At 46.0% G+C, this 19805-nt stretch overlaps 1 protein-coding gene across 5 annotated transcripts in view; it reads left to right on the top strand.

Moving 5' to 3' along the window:
* Positions 1–19805, top strand: part of RGL3 (ral guanine nucleotide dissociation stimulator like 3) — a 357925-nt gene that overhangs the window by 235277 nt on the left and 102843 nt on the right. For all 5 annotated transcript variants that reach the window (XM_078684184.1, XM_078684186.1, XM_078684183.1 and 2 more), the window contains exon 8: positions 7456–7559. In XM_078684184.1, the coding sequence (XP_078540310.1) occupies positions 7456–7559 (104 nt within the window). The remainder of the gene's footprint in view (positions 1–7455; positions 7560–19805) is intronic.

Genomic DNA, 19805 nt, shown 5'->3' with positions numbered 1-19805 from the left:
TGCAAAGTGTATAGTCAATGCAACATTATTAGTGTCAGCATTATGTATGAAATTATCTTCTTACATTCAGCCATGCCATTAGCCACATGAAGAAACATTCTTGCGTCATCTTCCTCCTGGGTGTAGGGTTCCAGTCGCTCAGTTTTAGTTAGGGTGCCTTATTATGAACATATTACTATTTCCACGTGTTCAACTATAATCATAGTATGATATGGTGTTGCTGCATTATGGACAGTCAGCAGGTAAAAAGCTCTTGTTGTTTTGATAATCGTCAGGGAATTCAACCACTTTCTTTGGCAACGTTTTGCCAGCTTAAATCATCTACAAATGTATTTGCCTCTTTTAGGTCACAGAAAGAATTTTAGGTTGTTTGGTTAATGTTCAAAGACAATAATTATGGGGCACAGCCTGTCTTCACGTACTTTAGGTCTCGCACTGCGATTTGCAGGCCAAAGGCCTGCAGTCGCAGAGCGAGTCTTTTGTAATCGTTTCACGCGTTTTACTTTCAAGGAGTAGGCAGAGCGGACAAGAGGCTGTTACGCGCACGCAGCCGGCCGCAATGGGATCAGGTCGCGCGCTCACCCTCTCCTGTCTCTTCTTTCTCTCCTTGGACGCCTCATGCATACACACACACAGCCCCTGCTTTTCGCACAAGCACACACACAGACACACACACGGGCACACGAGCGCACATACACACACACACACATGCACACATACAGACACCAACTCCCCCCCCCGCCGCCGCCTCCACCCCCCAAGGGTGAGATGTCCCCCCCCTCTTTCCTCGCACTCACCTGAGAGGTCGGCGCGGGCCCCACCGAGCAGCAGGAGGCAGGCGGCGAGCAGCAGCGGCGGCTCCATGGCGCTTGGTCCGTCCGTCTGTCTGACTGCCGGCGCGTGCCCCCTTTCGGCCTCCTATACAGATGCGTGAGAGAACAAGGCCCAGTGCGCCCCTCTTACGCACTGAGCGAGCGCGCGCGTGCCCGCCCGCCACAGAAAGAGAGCACGGACAAGGACCCGGGTCTAATATCAGCTGCGCACGACCCGAGCCCGAGGACAGGGGGCAGACCAGGGCCATGGAAGTAGAAGGACAAGGGCCGCGAGCCCGCCTGCGCTCGTGTATCGCTTTGTGTGAGCACAGAGGCAGTCTACGCTGCCAGGTAACAGTGAGTATTCCCAATATTCGGCATTGCTTTGGGGGTGACCAGACACTCGTTTGTTTTACTTTTAGCGCCCACGCACGCACCACTCACGTGCTTGTTTTACCTTGTGTTCCAGAGCTCTCACCAGTCTCCTTTCATCATTCAAGCCTGTAGACAACTGAGAGCATTTATTTCTGTTTTCTCTCTTTTCGATAGTATTGGTGGAGTTTATCGCTGTAATTAGATGTTCTCTACGTTTTTTGGTAGTGAGGTCTGTTGAGCTGCTGGGTTTCCCCAGAGAATCCTCATTGATATTGTCCGGGTCTCTGCATGTGGTCAGAGAGCGCCTGGGTAATCCTCTAACCACTGTTTGACTGACAGGTCACCCTTGGAGTTCAGTCACATGATAAAATGTGCAGGAGTAGACCCTGCCAGCCTTATACGTGTAACTCTTATATGTGCTTGTGCTCATGGGGTGGGGCTGGACATACAGTGAAGCTCTAAGGCGCGCACGCGCAAGCACTGTGAGGCCCTGACCTGAATCTATTTTAGGGACTTCAGTTTTATTTAAGACTATTAGTAATGTTCTTTCTATACATTTTCCCTTCTCTCCCATTCACTCATTATCTCTCTCTCCCTTTCACTCGTAATCTCGTTTTCTGACTATATCTGTCTGTCAGCCCTCTTTCTTTCTATAGTTCACCCTCGTTCTCTCTCGCTCTCATATTTATACAACTTACTAGCTGCTCTGATTCTTCCCCCACTCTGTCCCTTCTTTTTTCTCTCCCTCAAGATTCCCCTCTTCTCTCCTCGTATGTCGGTCTCTCTCCTTCTGTCCGTCTTCTCCCCCCCCCCCCCCCCCCCCACCACCTCTCTCGTCCTGCCCTCGGTTATGTAAGAAGCTCTCCTTCAGATTTCTAGCAAGTACACACACAAGGGCCCTTACTTAATACACGTTCCGTAGGATAAATCTGTTTCTGGCAACTCCTTGGAAACAAGAATGGCGCAGATCTTTCTATCCCTGGAGTTGAATTTGTAATTTTCAGAACCTCGCTGTCTCGAGCAGAATTCTTGAATATAATTCTTTATTTTTACTAACGTTTACCTGGCAGATAATTTATTGCGACGCTCTTAGCATTTGGAACAGTTCCAGTCTCCCAAGCTGTCCGAGGAATCCACAGAACTAAGGGGCATATTTACAAACAAGAATTTGCAATGCAATAGGTGCCCTCATTTACGTGAGTTTGAGCTATTCACATTGCAAATAACAATGCCTTTTAGTTTTGTTTTCGTTTTTAAAACTTAAATAATAGGCATTGTCATTTATAATGCCAATAGCTTAAACTCACGTAAATGCGAGACCTATTGCATTGCAAATGCTTGTTTTATGTAGGCAATGCATTTGATGGTGTAGTTCAGAAAGATACTGGTTTTGTGTGATGTAATGGTATGGAGAATGGCAGGTCCATGTAGAATCATCTTATTGACATTAAGATCATGATGTGCATCATCCTCGTCGTCTTCTGCTGGAACCAAATTCTCAGACACTTGAGTAGGGCAGCTTTCCCATTACAGTTCTATGGGGCATGGTCTGACAATAGGTGGGCAAATATTTTTTTAATGAAAGAATAAAGTCATGTGTATCTCCATGGCGAATCGATAAGCTGTGTACAATTTGAGGAACACAGTTCTGTCTTGCAAATCTACTGCTATTGAAGAATGTCAAGGATTTTGCTGTTTGCGATTTACTTCTGAATAGATGGAACGTGTTCTGGTGAAAACTTTTTCTCTGAGCTTTATTGTTTTCTGTTATTCATTGAAGAAGTTTTTACTCAAACTTGTCCCAGATCTTTTATTGACTTTAAGGAATCAGCAATAGTCTCATCTATAATTTCCGCTGTATTTAAGATCAATAGATCTTCACCTGTGTCTGAAAATAAATCAGTTATTTCTATTATGGTGGCTTCCAGATTAAAGACAGAAGGTTTTTTGCTTGCTAAGAGTGAACTTACGGTGAGAGAATTGCTTTTTTTCAGCTGGTGTGATTAGACTCACAAACTCATTCACAATACTGGCTAACTCTTGTCCACACAACATCCACCTGAGTAGGGGATCAGATTTTTTGATAAGCCTACTGCTCCTACAGTGTCTTTTACTATAGCATTATATTGTCCATGCCTTTCATTGAGAGTTGTGTTGGAAAATCAACAACTTGTTTTATTTCAGGATATCAACTGCCTCCCGTGAAAAGCAACATGCCATATATAGATATGGTGATCAGGGGACATGGAACAGCCACCAACGCTTATACAAGGAGTATATGTGCAAACCAAAATCGACCTTCTGACCATCTGTATCCCAAGAAAATAAGTGTGTTATGAGTATAAGGTTTCAAAACTGAAACTGAGGGTATTTTTACCTCTTGAGTCTTACACCAGTCTTCCTCCGAAAGAATGTCAGTTTGGGCTCTACTTGCACAGTACTACACTTGAAAAACGTCCTCCCTAAGCCTGTACAAAGCATATGCTGTAATGTGATGTGCTTGTAAGGTTTTCTTAACACGCACTGCTTTCAAGAAAGTGCCTGCTGTCCCTGATGATGCCATCTTTGCTTGTTCGAGAGCTGCAGTCCTGCTACTGTTACCTAACAAGTCACCCGAGCACTTCAGGAGTGCCAACTTGATGTAGAACCCACCAAGAATAACAATAAAGTGATCATCTTCATAGACATCAGCCCAACACTATTAATTTTCTTTGATAAGTTTGTGGAATGGTTGATCACGTGGACTCAATAGTATTTGTTGGATTCAAAATGGTGACTGCATTCCTAATAACATTCATGGAATGATGTAGTGTACAAATGACTTAGAATCACCTTGAAAAAAGAGGAAGAGAGCAGTTTTCACGAGGGTGGTTTCTCTTTATTGTGACCAGAATGGAAAGTGGACCAACTTGCATGAATATTTGGCTTGACATCACTCTCCTTCTTTTCAAGCAGCTTAGAAACATGCATGCACCAACCAAGTATGCTGATTAACAACTCTTTCATCTACCAATTCTAAGGAAGCATTTCAAAATCAGGGTTTTTTGGAGGAGAGCCTTTCAGCTTGGTAACAGCATCTCGAGCCACTAATGAACAGCTTGTATGTGATGTCATTACCTTGTTGGAAGACTTTCTGCTAATTTCAATGATATGGCTTGTACCACTGGTTTCCTTGTCAGGAAGTTGGTAGTGAAAAGTACTAGTTCCATGGAATGGTCCCTTTGCACTAGTTGGATGTGGTTGTGATCAACGGTATTAACAGTAGAGGATATAAAGACACCGGGTTTTAAGTTTGGAGAGCTTACAGCACCAATATCATGAAAAGGTGCTGCAGTCAAGTTCCCTTGTTCAGTGGATAACCTTAAGACACAGACTGAAAAAATCACAGTTGTATGACAATGGTATGCTGAAACTAAAAAGGAGGTCCAAAGGTTCTTAAATCTTATTTTAAGTGAAAATAGGAGCTTCTAAATAATGCAAATGGTGTCTCTTGGACTTGATTGTGTCTTATAACTTTAGAGAACCGATTCTCCTCTTTAAAGGTATTGAAAGTGGTTAATTATGCTCAGGTTAGACTTTGTTGGAATCCATATGTTACTTCTCATTGTATTGTTGTGTCATGCATTATCATTGCTTTTAGAGTTAGAAGTGTAGAAGGGATCAATATTGTTTTGCATTCTTTGAATGATCCAGAAAAGTGTGGTTGTCTTGTAAAATATTTTAGTGTAATATTACTGCTGCTTGTGCCACGATCAATGCTTCTAAGGCCTCATCAAGTGTTCATTGTTGGCTCAAAGAGTACCCGACTTCTTTGTTTACAACTTTTAACAAACCTCTACCATATGTGTATGCCTCACGTTAGGGGAAATTAGCTAGAATGCTTTATTTTAGCCTTGTAGAATGAAAACTAGACACATTTCCTACAAGGTGCGCAATTCTCCTACTGCTGTGTCACTTACATTCACAAAGGTTTAAAACTGGCATATTTTCTTCACATTCTTTAGTGGATTGAATAAAAGCTATAAGTTCTACAGATGGTTTCTTGAATTTCAAACACTGTGAATCATTCTTTCCATCTCTGCTTGTTCTTTCCTATTTTTACAATACAAGCATGTGAGTGACCCTACATAGTGTACCGTACCCCTAGAAATCAAATCTCCCTCACCTAGCTTGGCAATGAGCCGTTCATCTTGTTGGTTCAAAGCACACTGCCTTCCTTTTGATATCCTACATGTTTTTCTGGGGGGGCTCTTCTCCCCTTTGGAGTTCACAACATATGGAGGTGGAAATTCATTGACTTGACGGTTGCCCTGGCTTTACAAATATTCACAACTAATTGGAAGGATACAACTAAAATTACTTATATCGGATGGGGGAATATGTTATGTCATCACCATAGACTGGATCAAGCACATGCTACTTCTCTTCCTTTAATGATCAAAAAAGATTTATTATGGTCACGCCTTACCTCATTCCTTTCTAGGCAATCGGCTCAATCCATGTCTAGGGTTTTTAAGTATGACCCCCCTTCAAAATTAGAATGTTTATAACACATTTATTTTTATTATTGCATAGTTGTTAACTGTTCGCTCTATAATTTAAATATAGCATTATATCTTCTTTTTCCCCTCTCTCCCTTTTCTTCTCTCTTCTTCTTTCCACTTTTCTTTCTTTACTGATCTCTTTTTCCTTTCCTTATAAAAATGGCTAAAATGCAGTTTGTTCTCAGCATTATAGTTATATATTTCAATTCAAGTTTTTAGGCTCATTGTCTATTATTATATGCTATGTTTACTTCACATGGTTTAAATACGTGAGTTTTTCTCCCCTATATTTATTAGATTTGAGTATTAGCCCATATTATTATATTTTTTAATATTTGCTTGGATTGGGGTAATGATGTTTCTTTTCATTTATTGTAAATGCTTTTTGTTCTTTGTTCTCTTTAATAAAGCATTTTTAAACTTAAAGGCACACTGCCTTACTCGGGGATCCTCTTTAAAAGTTGATGTGAGGGACAATGTTTCTTTCTGCACCTCAGTGTCTTTATTATCAAAGAAGAAACATTTCTGTTGAGACTTGTCATCAATTAAGGTATCTCTTTCCCAAATAAATCGATAGTAGAAGGCGCATCATATTCAATTGCTGATACTACCTATGCAATATTAGAATCAGAAGGATCCTCTTACTTGTAGCTTGGACCACTGCTTTCTGATTGTAGTGTACATTTTTCTACATAACTTGTTTTTAGACTACAGGAGGGTAGCAGAACATATTGGTTTCTGATTTTTGACCATAAAATACATTTCTTCCAGTCCATAGCTGACCTTGTGGGTCAGATGTAGTACCACCTTCGACTAATTTAAAACTTCTCTTCATATTTTCTTCGCATACAGCCAGTTTCCAATAAACAAGCTCTTCCTACGGGTACAGGTCTCAATAACGCCACTGTTCTTGAACCTGGAGTCTTGGAACCTTGTTAAGCTAGTAATAAAAAGAACCACTGCAATGACTTACATACTGTAACTGCTGTTATAAAAGTACACATTTATCATCTATCCCCTTAATCACTTCATTTCATGAGCGTTATTTAGATAAAAGATATCTTGAAAGCTGTGCAATCCAGAGTAAAAAATAAATATATATATATATATATACAAATAAGCCAAAATACTTTTTTTTAAATATACAATATACAATAAAGACATTAGAATAGCAAAATTCATTAAAAATAGAGACATTAAATAATTAATCATACCGCCACTCTTTTGTGCATTAATTTGGACCTTCTATTGGGTAATTAAGCCACAAATTGTTGTCCTTTTTCTTTTCCTTACATCTATTCTTTAGCATGATTATGAAATACAGCGGTAGCCGTTTTCAAATTTGAAGACTAGTAGTGCTTGGTGCCAGTGCCTACACTGCCTGAGTTTACAATTTTAGATATAAACAACACTTCTGACAAGTTTCAGCCTTATTGTTTAAAAATGTACAATTTTAGGCATAACTTTTACGACTCCTAAAATGGGATTAGTACTTAGGAAAAGTAATGTTATCTGCTGCAAACGCTGAATGTGAGTGTTTGCGACTGTTAAAATGCTTAGTACATCTGGCCCATTGTTCCCTTCTCTTATTTATGTTGCTAGAGCTTTGGACTCTGCTGGTGAGCATATGAAGTCAAAATACTTCACCATATTCATTCTGTTTATTACTAGTTTTGCTTCCCACTGTCCTGAGCCTCATACCTCTCTTTCTCTCACTCTTCTAGAAATGTCGGGTCCTACGCAACTTCTCTTCACTCAGAGCCATCTTATCGGCGTTGCAGTCTAACCCCATTTACCGGCTGAAGAGGGCCTGGGCTGCGGTGAACAGGTAACAGGGGAAACTTACTCTGACCTCTCTAAGCACCTGCACAAACGTCATTCACGACTGCCTATAGTTAAAATCTTAAAGGGAACAGACTGACATCCTACAATCAGATTACAGAGTTAGATGAGTGGCTGGTGGGAACAGACCTTCAGTACAGCACAGTGAAGCGTGTCATTATTGGCAGGATGCCCACTTTAGGCCCAGGAGTGACAGTTTGATGGCAGATTTTCAGAATATCCACATGAGATACATTTACATGCACTGACCCTCAATGAATTTGTCTTATGTATACAGTCATTTGGTATCTAAGAAATCTATCCACCTCGGCTGTCACACCTAGTGTGTAACACTTGTCAACAAGCATTTACAATGCAATGGTTTCGCCTTTGGAAAAGTTAGAGCTTTTGGCATTGTAAATGACAAAATTTGTATTTATGTGTTGGTTTTGAAAACAAATAAATAAATGGCATTGTCATTTACATTGCCATTAGCTTAATCTCTCGCAAATGTGAGACCTATTGTACCCTACGGACGAGCTCAGCAGACAGCAATTACTACCACACACACACACCCAGAGCCACACACACCCAGAGACAGCCAGACACACACACCCAGAGCCACACACACACACCCAGAGCCAGCCACACACACACACACCCAGAGCCAGCCACACACACACACACACCCAGAGCCACACACACACACACACACCCACCCAGAGCCACACACACACACACCCACCCAGAGCCACACTCACCCACACTCAGGAGAGCAAGCACAGCGAGGGGGCAAGGAAGCAAGCACAGCGAGGGGGCAGGGAAGCAAGCACAGCGAGGGGGCAGGGAAGCAAGCACAGCCAGGTGGCAGGGAAGCAAGCACAGCCAGGTGGCAGGGAAGCAAGCACAACCAGGTGGCAGGGAAGCAAGCACAACCAGGGGAAGGGGAACCAGGGGAAGGGGAACCAGGGGAATGGGAACCAGGGTAAGGGGAACCAGGGGGCGGGGGAGCAACCCACCGAGAGCCACACACACCCACCGAGAGCCACACACACCCACCCAGAGTCACACACACACACTCAGGAGAGCAAGCAGAGCCAGGGGGCGGGGAAGCAAGCACAGCCAGGGGGCGGGGCAGCAAGCACAGCCAGGGGGCGGGGCAGCAAGCACAGCCAGGGGGCAGGGGAGAAAGCACAGCCAGGGGGCAGGGAAGAAAGCACAGCCAGGGGGCAGGGAAGAAAGCACAGCCAGGGGGCAGGGAAGAAAGCACAGCCAGGGGGCAGGGAAGAAAGCACAGCCAGGGGGCAGGGAAGAAAGCACAGCCAGGGGGCAGGGAAGAAAGCACAGCCAGGGGGCAGGGAAGCAAGCACAGCCATGTTTCCAGTGCATGGCTATTCTGAGCAAACCACACGTGAGGGTGTTACCATCATAAATTGATTACTGCAAATATTCCTCTCATAAATGTATAGCTGCTAGCTCCAGTAATGTGGATGCATATAAATGTTGATATCTTTTAAAAGGAAAAATGTATACAATTAATTTTTAACTGTTTTGAATTATTCCTTGATCAATTCGTACTGTGATAACTACTTGTACTTTTATGCATTTACTAAATGCGAATAAAGTTATTTGACTGATTGACTCAGTTCGTCATCCCACCTTTGTACCAGCGTCAGAGAAGGACTCGACATTACCTTTAATACGTAGCTCACACCTGTGACACACCTGGCACATTTCCTCCTTGCCTAGTTAAAATGCTCCCTAAAAGTCCATAATGCGCCACATGATGTCATGACGTGAAACTCAGGGCAACATGTTGCACACCCAAGTCTGTTCCATGCCAAACACAGCGATGTGAGCATCAGAACCTTAACATTTGGTGACATTTTGTTCTAATGCCATGCTAGGTACCATGTACGCATTTTAATGCACACTGTTCCATGGAGCTGCCAACCACAATGACATGCTCAGCCCATTCCAACTCCTTAAGGATCCTCAGCAGAGGCCTGGTTTCCCTTATGCCAACTCCAAAAGTTCACTTCATCCTGTTTTGATGCCAAGTCACGCTAAACAAATGCCACGGTGTCATGATGCCAGCCCCAGAGTCACCTTCATCACATACCAGCCGGTCCTGTGGCTATTCCAAGTGACACAATCTTAACACCAACCGCAAAGACACCATCAGCACATGCCCCTTATGCCAGCCACGCAGACATTCAGCCCATGCCAGCCTACTCTCATGTCAAACCCAGAAAACACTCTTCGTATGCCATTCCTCGTTAATGCCAACCTCAGAGTAACACTCAGCATGTGGCTTCCTACCTTATGGCAACTGGAAAGACACCTTCAGCACGTAATGCCTACCTCAGAGGAATACCCAGGACATGCCATGGTGCCCTCATTCACACCCATGCCTACTTTGGGCATGCCATCTTAACTTAATGACAACTCATGAAAGCACTTGGTACATTCCATCCTCTCCTTTAAACACCTCTGAACTCTGCCAGGTGGCCATGATGCCAAACCCAGGGTTACATTCTGCACATGATGCGAGCCTGTCTTAATGACAACCTCTGAGGGCACGATCACGACATGCCACTCTGCCCCCCTTACATCTTGCTCAAAGTCACCCACAACACATTGTACATCCCGGATGCCACTGGAGAGGCAGTTCAGAGTCGCCAAACAAGCACCTCCTGACAGTAGTGCCCCGGGCCGCCACCCGCCATCAGCTGCCCCCTTACCGGTCTGGGCGCGCAGCACAGGATCCCAAAGGTGAGCCAGAGCAGGGCACGCTGCGGCGGTGGGCGCCAGGGTGCCATGGTGGCGCACCCTCCCGCGCTGGACAGGACGCCGCCTGTCGGCCGGAACTATCCCTTGCTCTCCGGATTCCCCAACCAGGTTATGCTCCCTACGACAGCCCTGCAGCGGCGAGAAGCCCTCCTGACGTTATCTGATGCTGGGGTAGGGGACCCTCTTCCACACAAGGCACCTCAGACTCCAGCCATGCTGTCTCCGCTCTGCACCGCAGGGTTCAAATCCCTCCCGGACTCACACGCCCCGCTCTGGCAGGCAGTCAGTCAGCGGCGCGCCACGCCACAGCAACTCCACGCTGTGCTCGTGGCCAGGGGCAGCGGAGTGCTCGAGGAAGCGCCGTGACTAAAGGCAGGCCCAGGCTGATCCTTACCTGATCGCTGCTGCCCTCCTCCTTGCTGCCGGTACGGATTTGCGGTGGGGGCGGGCACCACAATGTGCCCCGCGCCCCCTCCGCTCCACCCTCGTCAGGCTCCTCTCCGGTCTCCCTCCAGGCATGGGAGACCGGCAACACCGACAAAGGCTTCCCCCAGGCAGGGGGAAGCGGCAAACAGCAAGGCTTCCCTTTCCCTCCCCCGGGCTGCGGGTGCGGGACTTCCGGCCGGCCGCGAAGGGATTGGCCGGCCGGCCAGGTACTTCCGGGTCGCAGCGGGCAGCGCGGCGGCCCTCGCTAGGCAGGCAGGCGGGCAGAAATCGCGAGGTGGGCACTCGCTGGTGGCGTGAGAGGACACGGACGGCGGGAGGGGGCGGGAGAGGACACGAACGGCGGGAGGGGGGCGGGAGAGGACACGAACGGCGGGAGGGGGGCGGGAGAGGACACGGACGGCGGGAGGGGGCGGGAGAGGACACGGACGGCGGGAAACGTGCACAGGACAGCAAGGGCGGCGGAAAGGCACACGGAGGGGGCGGGAATGGACAGCGCATCTGAATTCACTTTCAGTGAAAGGGGAGGGAACGGGAAAAAACGTAACTCCGCCCTGGGAAAAAATCTCCGGAACGCCCCCGAATCTGGTCCAGCCTTGATGGACAGATCCGGCACTCAATGGCTAGCCTCCATTTATGGAGCTAACCAATGAGAGCCGGGGGACGTTCCAGGAGTCCTTATTGACGACATAGGATTTCACCTGCGCTGAAGAGCTGCGCAGAGCGCAGCCTTCGGCAGGCGAAACCCAAAAACCTAGAAGGGATCAGAAGTTGCCAGATATCACTGTATATTTCTTGCCAGTTTCAACAGGAAAGGCAACTAAATGGTTTGGGGACTGATGGGCACAATCTCATATTTCCAGTGTTTAAATGTCATACCATATGTAGGATGCTGGAGGTGATGTGATGTAAGCAGGAGGTGAATGCTAAGACAATAGCACGTTGGCAATGCCAATATGACTGGCTTTAATTTGCTGCACCCAGGGCTTACAAACGCATGACGATTCACATTGGCACACCTCCCACCCTGCACTTATACAGACACACCACTCACCCTGCACTCAGAGCCACAGTGAATGCAGGGTGAGTCCTGCACCTCTCACCCACCACACATGCTGCGTTTCCCCGTTAGTCAGACATCACATACTCTGCACTCTTACAACGCACACCCTGTACCCACCTACTGCTCATCCTGTGCTCAAAACACCGCTCACCCACCTCTCACTATGCACTCACAAACCACTAAAACAAAACTTCCCCTGACTGCTTACCCTTTACACACACTCAATTCCCCCACACCACTCACCCTACGCTAACACACCGCTCACCTACAAACAGCTGCTCACACTGCACACTTACAAGCCACACTCACTACAGTCACACACTATTAACCCTCCACTCACTACCCTCACCCTGAATTCACACTGCTCACATACTTCTCAGCTTGTACTCACATCAGTAACATACCTCACCTAGCTCATCTAGCACTTGATCCTTCAAACTCTTACGCAACTCACCATGCACACTCAAGCACTGCTCATTCCCTCTGTAGTGGTGCTTCCTGGTCGTAACTGACCACTGTGCAGTAGATGTTCTTGTGTCGCCACAGGGTGGTGCACATACGTTTTCTTACCGCCTGGGTGAGGTTCGGGCCGGGGTGGGGTGGGGCGGGAGGGAGGGGGAGTTTCTGGGATCTATGTTCTTGCTTTGACATGTATAGATCTGCATTCTTGTATGTGTATTTCCTGTGGCATGTCGTTGATAAAATTGATAAATAAAATAAAACATTTTTTTTAAAAACACTGCTCATTCGGCACATATATCCTGCAGGGATACTGCTCACCCTGCATTCAGACACATCTCATCCTCCACTCAGACACTACTCGCTTTGCACTCTGACAGTGCTCACACACCTTGCACCAAGCACTGACACACCTATTACTCAGCACGCACACATCTGTCACAATGCACCGGAATCCCATATGCATCTCACTTTCCACTAACACAACACTAATGTTGACCGCTCAACCTGCACTCAGTTGCCTCTCACCCTGCACACTCATATACACGTTTCATCCTGTACATTCACAGTGCTCACCACGAACATTCACACACTACTCGCACTGCACTGAGGCACCTCTCATCCTGGACACTCAGCCTGCACTGCTCACACACATCTCACCTTGCACTCACACACCAATCATACACCTCTCACCCAGTGAGGGCGAGGTGTGGTGCAGCAGTCAGAGCGGCTGACTCCAGAGCTTGGGGCTCAGGGATGGATCCTTGGCTGCCTGCGGAAGCTCAGTTCAGCAAGCTGTGACCCTGGGTAATAGCTCACTTAGGGCCAGATGTAGGTGGCCAATTACCGGTCGGTAACGGCCGAATTCGGCCGTTACCGACCGGTAATTGGATTTTGAGATGTAGGAGCATGCTTTACAGAATCGGTATTTTACCGAATCTGTATTTACAGATTCGGTAAAATTACCGAATCGGTAAATACAGACTCGGTAAAAATACCGAGTCTGTAAAAGCATATGTAGGTAGCACATCTTTGAGTGCCGCAGGCCTTTCAGATTCGGTATTTTAACACCCAATCCAATTGGGTGTTAAAATACCGAATTCAGGTGTGCATGCACATGTGTGCATGCACACCTAGCCATGTGACAGACAGACATGCCCTTAGGGCATGTCTGTGTGCCACATGGCGCACATGCCTATTTTTGGGGTGCCAGAGGGTGTCAAAGTGACACCCCCTGCACCCTTGCTAAAATCGGTATTTACCGATTCTGTAATTACAGAATCGGTATTGCCCATTGATTCCTATGGGCTTCACAGCCCATAGGAATCAATAGGAAATACCGATTCGGTATTTCCAGATTCGGTAAATACCGAATCTTAAAGATTCGGTATTTACACATCTGGAAATACCTACATCTCCCCCCTTCATATTTACCACTTCTTAAATACCGAATCGGTAAAATTCGGTATTTAAGAAGTGGTAAATAAGAATTACCTACATCGGGCCCTCTATCTCCCCGACGGCCCCCAGCGCCTTGAAACGCCTAGCGGTGTATAGTTCTTAATTTACAAATACTGGATACACACAGCATTCACTCATTGCTGACACTGCACTCACCAACTACATCCTGCACGCACTGCTCACAGTACAACTCATACACCACTTATGCTGCACCAACCTCGCTCACCTTACATTCATGCAGAGCTCACACAAACACCACACATTTTACACACCGCTCACCCAGCAGCCACACACAATTTACAAACCTCTGCAGCTGCACTCAGACTACTCACACATCTCTCACCCTGCACTCAGAAACCTCTGAACACTGGTCGCAGATCTTGCCCTCATATATCTCTCACCGTGCACTCACACACACTCAAACCTCCCATACCTGAGCACTCACATGCTTGCTACTCATGCACTCAGACATTTCTCACCATTCTGTGAAACATTGCCTAGCACTCAGACACTGCTCACCTTGCACAGAGAGCGCTCAAGCTGCGCTCATAAAGTCATGATGAAGACAGGCCTTCGTTCACTGTCGGATAGTTGTGCTAGTTTCTGTTCAATTTCATAGTAAAGTGATCAAGTACATTAATATATTATTACCATTTCGTCGCCAGACTCGTTTCAGACACCTGTATAAGGCTTGTGCGAAACAAAAAAAGGCAAGTCTCTCCGATTTTACAGAATCCAGTTACAAACAGAACAAGGTGAAAAAAACAAGGCAGGCGTATGATACTCCCTAGAAATCCATACTCTTTTAAGATAATAAGGTTCAGAAAATTAAATGTAGGCGCTGTAAAGGAAATAAAAAGTGCACATATTTTATTACAGAAAACAGTCTACATGTATGAGAAACGTATTTCACTAGATTAAAATGAGGCCCAACACAATCCCAAGAAAAGAAGCAGTTGCGTTTCTGGTGATTTATAAATGTAATAATATATTACTCTTTCCTCACAAACCGAAATACTGGTTCGTTTCTCCTTAAAATATATGAAGGAGTCACTTACCAAACGTCCGCCTGCACAATCACCTGGAGTACGTGGAACTCTTGGTTTTAAGGAATAGGTATTAAAGCCACAGGGACTACTTGTAAGCACCAAAGCCGCCAGGCCTGCCAAGTGTCACGCATCAGGCGTGACACTAGCGCATTTCCGTGTGGTAATCCGCATTACCGCACTGAAATGCATTGTCACGCATAATCGTAGTGTCTCAGCTGGTGTCTAAATGTGAAGTGCTACCACGGTAGTAGAAGCTGTGCTCCATTAGGTGAGCAGCATGAGCTTGGTGCGCTGCTGGCAGCATGCAGTTGACAAACTGTGAGCTATCTGACCTCCGCCTGCTGCACACAACCGAAGCATTGCAAACTAATGTATGGTTTGTAGCAGGTGAAAACGGGAGTGGCGGCCGCGCCATCTTCAGGGCTCAGCTGCAGCTTTCATTCTCACAGCTCTGCTCAGGAGGCTCAGCCCGGGCGGCAGCGGCGGCATGTTTCGCACTTGGGTTCAAGGAAGTCAGGATATTTTAGGTTATGTATGAGGGATATAGCCCCGAGGTTTTTTGAGGATTTGGTTGCAGAGGGAAGATGATTGTCGTGACATTCCGTCGTTGCGCAGCAGTTTCACTTTAGTGCCTTGCACAAGGAGACTCCTGGGCCCAGGCAGCCGTGATCAGCTGCTTGGAGCCAGTGCCGGTCATGAAGGTCTGCCCTGGGCATGGCTGAAGGCTCGAGGCCCCGGGGGTGCTTGCCCTGGGCATGGCTGTAGGCTCGAGGCTGCGAGTGTGCCTGCTGGTGTCTGCCGCCGTTAGTTTGACTTCGGCCTCGGCCAGCCAACAGCCGCCTTTACTTGGGCTAAGGCAGCTCATCTCTGCCAGCTTGGCTCTCTGCAGCTCTTCTACATCTCACTGCAATAACAGATCACAGCGAGGGGAGAAAAAAAACACTTGCAGCACTCTATAGAAAGTAGAGATTTCTAGTTTATACACAGGGCACGTTTCTTTACTGGGCTCAGGTGTGAGTGGTGTACGAGAGAGACTGCACACTGGAAGGGAGTGTGTATTCCCGGTGGGTGAGGGGGAGTGCTTTGTCGGGGCCCCGAGTATTGCAAAGGGTTTCCTTGCCTGAAGGAGGGGGAACATCGGGTAGGAGAGTTGTAAGGTGAGCACACAAGAGCGCATCAGGGCTGAAAGTGTTTGAGTTAGTGGAAATGAGGGAGGGGCTTCGGTGCAGAAGGAAAGGGGGTAAGAAGAAAGCAGAGGAAGATAATGGAGCAGTGACAGATGAAAATAGCAGGAATGAAAAATAACCTACAAGACTGAGATAAGAACACAGGAAGTGCAGGGTGATTGAAAAAATAAGCATGACGTGGAATCAAAATGTATAAGCCTTGGTATTGTCTGAACCCCTACATTCGGCAGCATGAGTGACAGCCTCTTTAGAAAAAGTATGAGCTCCGTCTGTTTTTAATTTGATTGCAAATTAGGCATGGCACATGTATAAAATACCAATGAACTTGGCCTAAATGCCATCAAGGCAAGCTTAATGGCACACCAAAAAATTATACATGTATCAAACAGGGTAATGTAAAGACTAGCATTTGAACATAGCTCAGCAAACCTAAACTATGTAGGATACTTGAAAAAAACCCAGAACTCATGCCCAGATGCTCAAATGGATGTAATATATGATATTGATATGTTTCCCTGGTTTTCATTGCTTGAGTTAGTTCACGAGAAAGTGTCACTCATGGTCATTAAAATGTCACTCATAATTGCACTGAAATTATGAACATGTCGCACATTGCAATGTTAATGTTAATGTTAATGTTAATATTCATTTATTAAGCGCTCGTACGCCCAAGGGCTTCATGGCGCTATAGGAGGGAACTCAACACAACGGTTAAAAGTAGAGATAAAACAACTCAGCAGTAAGCCTGGGAGAAAAGCCAGGTTTTGAGAGAGTGTCTAAAACACAGAGTGTTACCACTCAGTTTCAATTGAAGAGGAAGGGAGTTCCAGAAGGTGGCTGCAAGGTGATCAAAGCAGCAACCGCCTAGACGCTTCCTCTTGTAAGAAGGGACACTCAAAAGGGATTTGTGAGCGGACCGAAGATTACGAGAAGGATCATATCTGATGAACAGATCTCTGACGAATTTAGGGCCAAAGTCATGTAGGGACTTAAATAAAATGCACCCTGTTTTGAAAGCAACTCGCTGCTCAACAGGCAGCCAATGTAGCTGTTTCAACCCTGATCTAACGGACTGCCTTTTAGAAAGGTTCAGAATAAGTCTGGCAGCCTGGTTTTGGACCAGCTGGAGGCGTTTTAGCTCTCCAATTTGGAGCCCAAGATAAAGGCTGTTGGAGAAGTCTAGTCGCGACAGGACCAAGGCAATAATGATCTGGGTAAGGGCATCCGAAGAAAAGAAACAAGCAATTTTCTTAATTTTCTTTAGTTGAAAAAAACTGGATGACACCACCGCGCCTACCTGTCTTTTCAGGGACAGATCCTCGCTAATAAGTACTCCCAGACTTTTAACTGAAGATGACTTGGAGGGTGGCGCCCCCATGCTGGATGGCCAGAAGCATGGGTTCCAGCTAAGTACACTCTGCCCAGGCAAGACCAATTCAGTCTTGCCAGGGTTAAGTTTCAAATGATTGCAACTCATCCAACCCTGGATGTGAGACATGGTATTTTGAAATACCTCCACTGAGTCCTTGGTGTTCAAAGGGAAGATGAGTTGCAAATCATCTGCATAATTAAAGATGGTAACTTTCGCTTTTCTTAAGGAGTACAATAGGGGGCGTAGGTATAAATTAAAAAGTAAAGGTGACAATGATGAGCCCTGAGGTACTCCACAAGTGGTGGAAATAGTGGGAGCTGTGAAAGAGCCCAATCTTACAGATTGAGTGCGGCCAGAGATGAATGAACGAATCCAACTCAACGCAGGGCCCCTAAGACCAGCTTGCTCGACACGGTTGACCAAGATGGTATAGTCAACCGTGTCGAACGCGGCCGAGAGGTCCAAGAGCACCAGGGCCTGGTGGATCCCGTTATCTGCGTTCCGCCTCAGGGTATTTTGTACCGCCAGGATGACTGCCTCTGTCGAATGACATGGGCGAAAACCGGCTTGGTTGGGTTCGAGGTATTCACTTTCTTCGACAAATTTGGACATATTGTCACAGACATGAGCCTCCAAAAGTTTAGCACAGTACGGCAGCAATGATATAGGCCTATAGTTGAGCGGGTCGAGCGGGTTTGCTCCGACCTTCTTAATCGGGGGAATGAGTAGAGCCTTTTTGAGGTTGTTGGGGACTTTACCCTGTGAAAGAGATCCATTCAGCATATAAAGCATGCCCTCAGGAATAGCAGTTCCCACCTCTCTCAAGATGTGCGGAGGGCAGATGTCATCGGGTGAGCCTGATTTGACCCTAGTGAGCAGCTTAGATAGAGTATCACCATCAATGAGGGGAAATGATTCCAAAGTCGAAGAATTATAATACGCATCAGCCAAAAGGGGGGAGGACAGAGTAGTGGAGATGCTTTGTTTTATAGTACAGATTTTATCAAAGAAAAAAGAATTAAGTGAGTTACAGAGGTCCTGAGTAGGAATCACAGATTGAGTAGTTCTATCACTGCCGCTAAGACCTTCAACGATATTAAACAGTTCTTTTGATTTGTTACGGGAATTCAGAATTTTTTCCGAGAAGTAATCTGTTTTATGTTTTTGGACAAGTTTCTGATAGTCCTTTCGAGCCCTGCAATAGTTGGCTTTATTTAGTGCCGAATAATCCGTTCGCCACTTCCGCTCTTTTTGACGAACCTCAAGTTTTAAAACCTTCAGGTGAGGTGTAAACCACATGTGGGCGTCATTAGGGCGGGAGCGGGGTATATTAGAACAGGGGACATGAACGTCAGCTGCTTGACGTAGCCAGTTGGTAAAGGCTTCTTCAGTCCCATCAATGTCCTGATCCAATGGGGGGAGGGATGAAGTCAAAGTGTCGATGAAGGCTGAGATGTCAATGTTCTTCCAAATTCTGACTTTCCCACCTTTCTGGAAAGGCTGCTTTCTACTTTTCGCGATAATGATGGTGAAATGTATCAAAAAATGGTCCGTCCAAATACAAGGAGTAATGGAACTAATAGCCAAGGGGATATTCTGTGACCATATTTGATCGAGGCTATGCCCTTTTTCATGGGTGGGTAAGTGAATCTGTTGGATCAAGTTCAGGTCTAATAAAATCTCTTTCAACGCGGCTGCCTGGGTATCCAACGTAGTAGAGTTCAACCAAAGATTAAAGTCGCCCAGCAGCACGATTTTTTTGTGGTTGATAATTAAGGGGGCTAGGTGTTCTGCCAAAGATGCCGCAAATGTAGGCATATTTTGAGGGGGGCGGTAGATAAGGATCATTAATAGTGATCCACTATCAGTATCCATTTTAAAGATCATATTATCTGATCCTAAGAGGTCAAAAGATGGTAAGAGTGAGAATTTGTGGGTGTTGCGAATAATAGCTGCTACTCCTCCACCCCTTTTGTAAGCAGGTCTATTAACATTTAAAATGTAGTAGTTAGAGGGAATAGCTGCTAAAATATAGGGTAAAGAATCTGCGTTAAGCCAAGTCTCTGTGAGGAGTAAAAGATCAGGTTGCTCGGCTTGTAGCAGGAAAAATATATCCATATGGTGTTTGACCATAGACCTGGTGTTTAAATAGTAACATTTAAGCGTGGTCTCTAAGTCCAGTGAGGGTAGAGGGGGGGTACAAGGATTAGGGCGCATGGCTTTACCAGCAATGTGCTTGGGTTTAAGAATGCCATAAGTGGCGGCGCGCTTTAGTACATACGCTGGTAGAGCTGGAACCAGATTGTCAGTGGGTCTAAGTTGTATCAGGTCCTGGCAATCTGAAACCTTGGCAGCTATGCAAAGCATGCAGAAGATCACACAAGCTAGCAGCTAGGGTATGGGACCAGTGGCAGCCACTACTTAA

This window comes from Lissotriton helveticus, chromosome 1_1, assembly GCF_964261635.1.
Source record: "Lissotriton helveticus chromosome 1_1, aLisHel1.1, whole genome shotgun sequence".
NCBI classification, from domain to species: Eukaryota; Metazoa; Chordata; class Amphibia; order Caudata; family Salamandridae; genus Lissotriton; species Lissotriton helveticus.
The sequence above is the reverse complement of the archived record's forward strand: the minus strand, read 5'-3'. Positions and strand labels throughout refer to the sequence as shown.